General features: G+C 34.3%; 1 protein-coding gene across 1 annotated transcript; it reads right to left on the bottom strand.

Moving 5' to 3' along the window:
• Positions 1-5,414: 5,414 nt before the first annotated feature.
• On the bottom strand, positions 5,415-7,331 carry LOC149244192 (UDP-glycosyltransferase 91C1-like). Its single transcript, XM_089374758.1, has one exon. The coding sequence runs from the start codon at positions 7,218-7,220 to the stop codon at positions 5,787-5,789; it is 1,434 nt and encodes a 477-aa protein (XP_089230884.1). The 5' UTR covers positions 7,221-7,331; the 3' UTR covers positions 5,415-5,786.
• Between the last annotated feature and the right edge of the window lie 202 nt (positions 7,332-7,533).

Genomic DNA, 7,533 nt, shown 5'->3' on the forward strand with positions numbered 1-7,533 from the left:
TGGTAACGCTACCGTCATGGATTGATCATTGCGCTCAACATTCGAAAAAGATTCTTTACAGAACATGGTAATGTAGTAGGCCCTCTATTTTGTTACAACCACTCGTCAAAAACACAGACAATCCTATAATAATACTAGTAGCAGCATTAATGACCCGAATCTCCCTAACATTATTTAGATGCCAACCTTATTATTATTTCACATATTTTTTTATGTATATGCCAACACAACGTTACAAGCTTTTCTTCTTCTGGTAGGCTTCAGCCGACTGTTGGAGCTTTTGAAGGAAATCATGGATGTAACTACTCTGCTTATTGGCTGCTATAATATCACGGGCCTCCAAGAAGTTTGATAGTAATGATTGCTTAAATGGCTATTCAAGATGGAGCAAGTTTTTGATCTACAACAACTACTAACTATACAAAAGGTACATATTGTATTTTCATATTTAGAAGCTATTTAATTTGTGTGTTATTGATGAGTTTATGAAGATAAAAATGACTTTATTGTCCATTGGCCCATTTTTATGGAAGAGTTGATAGCACACTGTAGAGATAGTATGAGAAACACAAGCTTTAGCATATTGAAAAACCTTGGGAAAAAAATTCTAGCTATAAAGCACATTAAATGGTTTCAAAATTTGATTCCTAAAGTCCAGGACCTTCTAGAGAATACATTGTTGTATCACTTTATGGGTAGTTTAAGGGAGAGCCTTAGTTTCAAGTGCCTCTATTTGAACCTTATCATTGAATAAGGACTTTTAGTGTGGCAAAGAGATATACAATTTAAAATAAGACTTGCAAAAGGCTTGTCACTAACAGTGACATGGAGCACAATGTTCCATATCAACAATAAAGTGTTCATAAATTTCATGGCTATATGATGCTTCCTATATAACATTAGATGGCATATCTATCCAATGTTGAATAATATTTGACTTTGATAGTAATTTTCCCATTTGTTTTAATAGAATTATTACGCCAATTTTTATTTCTTAATGTAATAATCGTTACTAATATTAAATATTCCATTTCTTTTGCTATAATTTAACACAATTTAAATTTATTAAACAAAATTATAATATTAACAACATTATTAAACTTTTTAACTTTATTAATATAGTTTCAAAATTTAAATAATATTAAACATAATTTTTAATAGATAAAATATTATATTTATAATATAATATAATAGATAAATAATTGTAATTGTAATTTAATTTAAATTTTAAAATTAATTATAAAAAATTGTTAAAAAATCATATTTATCTATTTAGAATATATATATTTGTTTTAAATTTTAAATTCAATAATATATCTACGCTAACACACTATAAAATATATAGAATAAACATATAACAAAACTAAATTGATCAAATTTCAATTTGAACCAGACTTAATACAGTTTGAATATTTAAAATGGAAAATGTTTGCACGCAACCAAACAAATAGTTAAAGAACTTTTAAATTAAATATGTGTGAATTGTTTCCCGTATCGAATTCCAATGGACGGATTAATCCGTTGACTGGATTAACCTCGTGGATTAAACCACAAATTTCCAAATTCTTTGGGCGAATTCCACCGTGAACAACATAACAAACAACATTAAACCCCAAATTTCCAAATTCTTTGGGCCAATTCCAGCGTGAACAACATAACAACAACATACGACCATAGGAGAGAAATTATAATTAGTTTTATTTTTTTTCAAAGAATGAAAAAACAAAAGTTTTCTATTAAAAGTGTGTTTACATAAGTTTTATGGAAGTAATAATCACCATAGAATAAAACAGAGAAGATCTTATGTATATTCATTATCCAATTTGTGGATATGTCTTATACTAATTCAATTAAGAAACCAAATTATCTATATAAAGATGTGCCATATTATTTTAACAAAAAACTAGATATATGCTTCATTCTATAGACTTCATGTTAACTATGTCTTATAAGTAATTACTAATGAAAATCTAATAAAATGGGATCACCTCCGAACTTTGAAGCGTACTCTAAAAATATGTTTTGAAGTGAATCTCACCATCTAAGAGCGATGGCCCTGTTTTGATAGAGCATCACTCACAAAATTTTGTTCCCTCCATATATAAGTAAGGAAGATCCCTTGAACCCAGTTATTCAGTTCGTTGATTCTCCGCATCTAGTTGCATAATAATGGAGGGGTGAAGATTCTGCCCATCTAGTTGCATAATAATGGAGGGGTGAAAGTTGATCAATCATTGATCCAAACAACTGTGAGTTTAAGCCATCGAAAACAAATAGAGTATCAAGTTGAAGCCATTTAGCGCTAGATAAAAGACCACATAAAGCTATAACTTCAATGCAAGAATTTGTCCAAGAGCCACAATTCTAGTTGAAATGAAATTTTAAATCCACAGATAAAACAATTTGTGCACCACACCCACATTCTTGTAAATTTGCGACCTCATCAAAGAATCTTGTAGGGAATTTTCCAGACATTTTATGATTTTAGAATTCAGATAATAAAAGTTTTGGGGCATAGAGAAAATTTGCTAATTCTATCTAAATCACATGGAATATTTTCAAAGATAAATGTGTTTTGACAACGCCATATACCCCAAAAAATAAAGAGGAGGATTGTCCTATGCTCCTTGCATTTCATTCACCATTCTAGAATGTAATATTCCATTGACAAGAAACCCCAAGACGCGGTTAAGGATAATCGTTGCAAAACTTTAATCTAGATGGTAATGGCAACTTTAAAGAAGAAACAGATTTGAATCCTTGTGCAAGGAAGAAAGTCCCCTTTCTACGTCAAAAACACAAGATAATATATATACTTTTGCATAAAACTGAGAAAAGCTTGGTAGAACTGTGTATGAATGAATTATGAAAATCTAAATACAAAAGTTTAAAATAGTGAAAATAGCAATAAAGTTTCTTGTACCTATTTTTTATTTATAACGACTCATATCATGGTGGTCAACATGGTAGGTTAATTTGTGGGAGGAATAATTTTTTTTATATGAATGATGATTGACACAATTCTTTCACCATTGGAAAGGTCTTTAAGAGTATAATAGCGCTAGAGCACCCCAATTCTCCAAATTAAGACTCACCTTTAAAATAAATCTACAAGTTGATTCCTCTAAGTTCCTGTTCTTTGAAAGCGTTGAGATAGATGAAAAATAATTTAATGATCCAATCCAAATTAGGAATTCATGAATAATTACATGTTATAACGCGATGTATTGTTGTTGTCTTGTGAGAAAGAGATTGACATGATAATCACCCTAGGATCCATGGGAGTTGATAGCTCTGATGAATCTCAATAAAAGTATTGTAATATTGACAAGTATGAGTAAGACCCGAGGGTAAGCTCAATTGGTCGAGTCCCCGTTGTTAAAGCACCTTTTCTATTGAGAGGCCATGGGTTCAATTCTCTCGACACTCTCGAGGCCAGGTTTTGTGCTTGAGCTAGGAGAAAGTGATCCTTTCAAGTGGAACTGCATCATACAAATATTTGGTTGATGTAGTAGACATTGATCTACATGGTCCGTGACCATATAGAAAAAGATACTGACAAGTATAAGATATGAAATATTCACTAGTTTTATGACATCTACTCTAGGGTCATGTTATGTAAGGGGCCATAAAGTCTTATGATATGGTTGAAGTCAAAGAGATTTTCATATTAATAGGATTGTAGGGTCTTGTGACATGACAAAAGTTAGGGTAAACCCTTTGTGTTATGTTACCACTCTTGAAACATATAATAATCAACACATGTTATGATTAATGTCATGCGATGGGGATTGATATATAAAATCCTAGTCCTAGAAGAGAGATTCATGTGATGTTAAAGAAAATCATTTGAGCACTAGTTGTGGAATAATTGTTAGTTGTGGATTATAGAACATGTTTGAAATGGTGGTGGACTTTAAATAAATGTGTGCGTTGTCTTTGATTATATAGAATTGGAGTGTAAATAATTGTGTTCGTCATAAAAGGGGATATAACATTATACGGTTATGTTGATTTTATATCACATCTTTGAATATGAAAAGTATGTAGCAGTACGAGAAATATTTATTGCAGAACATTGGTCTAACTACAAGTTTGTTCAAGTGATGGCTATAGATGCACATTCAACATTTTGTGCACTAGTACTATTATATAAAAATGGAGTCGTCTAACGAGGCAGAGGAATTTCTCGGACGGCCAAAAGTGGCCGGAATCCGGGCAAAAAAATTTCAAAAAATCTTGTAGACACGGTGTTTGAATCGTGTTTTTGATGGTGGAAATGGATTCAGCACCATCAAAAACGTCTAAAACACCTAAAAATTTGAAGTTTAACAACTACAACTTGGATTTAAAAATATCCTTGCTAGATTTTCTCTAAATATGACCGGAATTTCCATAACTTTCCAGGCAATTCCTCCAACTAATTAGACCACGGCTATAAAAATGTTCTTGAATACTTATAATAATTTAATACTTGGTAAAAGACAACGTTAACTTCTGACAAGGTCATGATGGAGATCACGTTAACCATGCTGACATGGTCATGTTATTCGGACCATGAAATAAGTGCAAAATTTAATGCAAAAGATCATACCATCTAGTACCTACGATAAACAAATTTTTTATTATTAAATTTTAATATATTTTTAATTTCTCATAAATAATTTTAAGTTAGATAAAATAAAAATAATCAATAGCATTTTGTTTAATCAACCAAAAAATTGTATTAAATTTGAAGATAAAAAAAATAAAATGTTATTAAAAAAATTAATAATAATTTTATAATTATTGAATATTTAGATTAATATATATTTTCAAAACTATAGTAAAATTGTTTAATTTAAACTAAAGTGAAACAAATTTAACTTCACATTACTTATATTAAAGCAACTATAACAAATGTTGCATAGTAGTGTAATCACTCTCATTTGAGTGGAAATTATGCTTTCAAAAACTGCAAACTGATAGATGAAGTGAAAATTAATCTTTTTTTTCAGAAATTTTGGTGGCTACCAACCATTAGTAAGTAAGATCATTCACATTTACTTGTTAAAGTGTCAAAGAATTCATAAATATATTATTTGAGTGAGTATGAGTTATTTTAAGGATTTTAATTTTATATTATTTTTTTATAAAGTTTAATAAAGAAAAATAGTGGCAAAAATATTGCTATTGCATTTAGAAATTGAAGCAGAAAAATTTGAGGCAATTATCTACATAGTATTTTATTGTGCAAAGATTGCAATAAAACCTTCAACTCATGATCCAATCAAAATTTTGAAAAAAAATTCATAGCAAACATATTATAATTGAATTCAAAATTATCCAAAAAATTATAACTTAGTTATCCACATTACATTTTATCTTGCAAAAATTACAATGCAATAAGGAATTCAAATTATAGTCCAATCAAATATTTAAAAAATAAATATTTATTTTACAAAATTAAACGTTATAACTTAATCAATGTTAAACTAATACATATGTATGTGTTTCATATATATCTTTATTCAATCGATATCTGTTGTGGGAGCAAATGTCCTTCAAATCGATATGGGTAACGCTACCGTCATGGATTGATCATTGCGCTCAACATTCGAAAAAGATTCTTTACAGAACATGGTAATGTAGTAGGCCTTCAATTTTGTTACAACCACTAGTCAAAAACAGACAATCCTATAATAATACTAGTAGCAGCATTAATGACCCGAATCTCCCTAACATTATTTAGATTCTAACCTTATTATTATTTCACATATTTTTTTTATCTATATGCCAACACAACGTTACAAGCTTTTCTTCTTCTGGTAGGCCTCAGCCGACTGTTCGAGCTTTTGAATGAAATCATGGATGTAACTACTCTGCTTATTGGCTGCTATAATATCACGGGCCTTCGCAGCATTCGATCTCAACTTCTTCCCCTCCTCTCCGGCCATTGCCTTTTTTACTGTCGTCGATATGCTTTCTCTCAGAAAAGAGCCATCGTTTCCCCTTTCTATTTCGATCCCCGCCTCCAATTCCGCAGCTACTTGCCGGGCATTTAAGCCCTGGTCCAGTCGAAGAGGGAGCAAAATGAGGGGTATTCCGAAGCTCAGTGACTCCATGACGGAGCTCCATCCTGCGTGGCTAAGAAACCCACCGATGGATGGATGCGAGAGGATCCGTACCTGTGGTACCCAGCCCTGCACGACCACGCCTCGGTCCTGGGTTCGAATCTCGAATCCCTCGGGAAGGATCCCCACCGGATCGTCTCGGCCACTGTCCGAATACCGCGGAAAACGGAGACACCAGAGGAATGGGATCCCACTGGCCTCCAGGCCCAACGCGAGTTGGTGGATTTGGTCTTCGGAGAGAAAGGCCTCGCTGCCGAACGACACAAAAACGACCGACGCCGCCCTCTGCCGGTCCAGCCATTCGAGTAGATCAGACCGCTCGCTGCTCTTGGCAGTGGTGCCAGGGTGGACTGCTGGTAAGAGCGGCCCGACAGAAAGCACGGGGACTCCGATGACATCCTGGAAGTAATTAATATACTTATCTTCGTATTCAAAGCAGGATTTCACAATTACCGCCATGCATCCTTCCAGGGATTTAGCGAACCGATAGGCCGGAGGTATGTGGCCGGGTAATCCTGTGAACATGACCAAAAGCTCCTGTACTTCGTATAGCTTGAATGTGATCGCCGAGGACGGAAACCCGAGGGGCGGAGCCGCGACCTCCTCGGCCGTTATGTCGTGGTTCCACAATTTAGAAGGGTGTGCGATATGGGCAAGGCTCGCTGGGGGGAAGATAGAGAAATAAATGGCCGGAACTTTCATATCCGCAGCAGCTCTCTGCGCCCAATATTGCGCGAAGTCGTGGACGAGATAATCCGGCGACAGCTTCTCCAAAAGACTTCCGAAGGGCTTCTCCATGCCGTCCATGGCTTTCTTCAGCGGAAACGCCATTTCTGGCGGGATGTCTGCTGTACATTCCGCGCCGGGAGTCAGTCCTTCCGTGGGCGGTAACGGCAGTTCCAGCAGATCGATCTGGCCTGGCCAGTCCTGAAGCTGTAATGACGGCCTGATTCTGGAAATGTTAAGAGGCGTGGAGAGGAAGGAGACTTTATGGCCGTGGATTGCGAGGGCCTTGGAGAGCTCTAAGAAAGGATTTATATGGCCCTGCGCCAACCATGGAAATACCAGAAAGCGAAGCTTCTTGATTCCATTATCGTGACCGTCCATCGTAAAGCTCCCAATCTGGAATGCTGTTACGGAGAGATGCAATCTATGGTTCGTCAATCATGGATTATATAGAGAAAATTGCACAGCTACCATTCTTCCTGAAGTTTCAAGATGCATGGCATTATTGTGCTGCCGACGGGAGATATTAATTAACCTTCTATATTATTGTTTAGAAAAAAAAAAATTCCATTAAAGCACTTCTTGTTCTAGAAGATATTAACTTTTATATTATTGTTATGATAAATATATTAATGTATTTTATACCCTCATTTATATATTTATATATAAAGAATGAGCCTGAGTAATAGTAATC

This window comes from Pinus tabuliformis, chromosome 8 (assembly GCF_031772625.1).
Source record: "Pinus tabuliformis cultivar Carrire ecotype Pingquan chromosome 8, CPIR1, whole genome shotgun sequence".
Taxonomy (NCBI): domain Eukaryota; kingdom Viridiplantae; phylum Streptophyta; class Pinopsida; order Pinales; family Pinaceae; genus Pinus; species Pinus tabuliformis.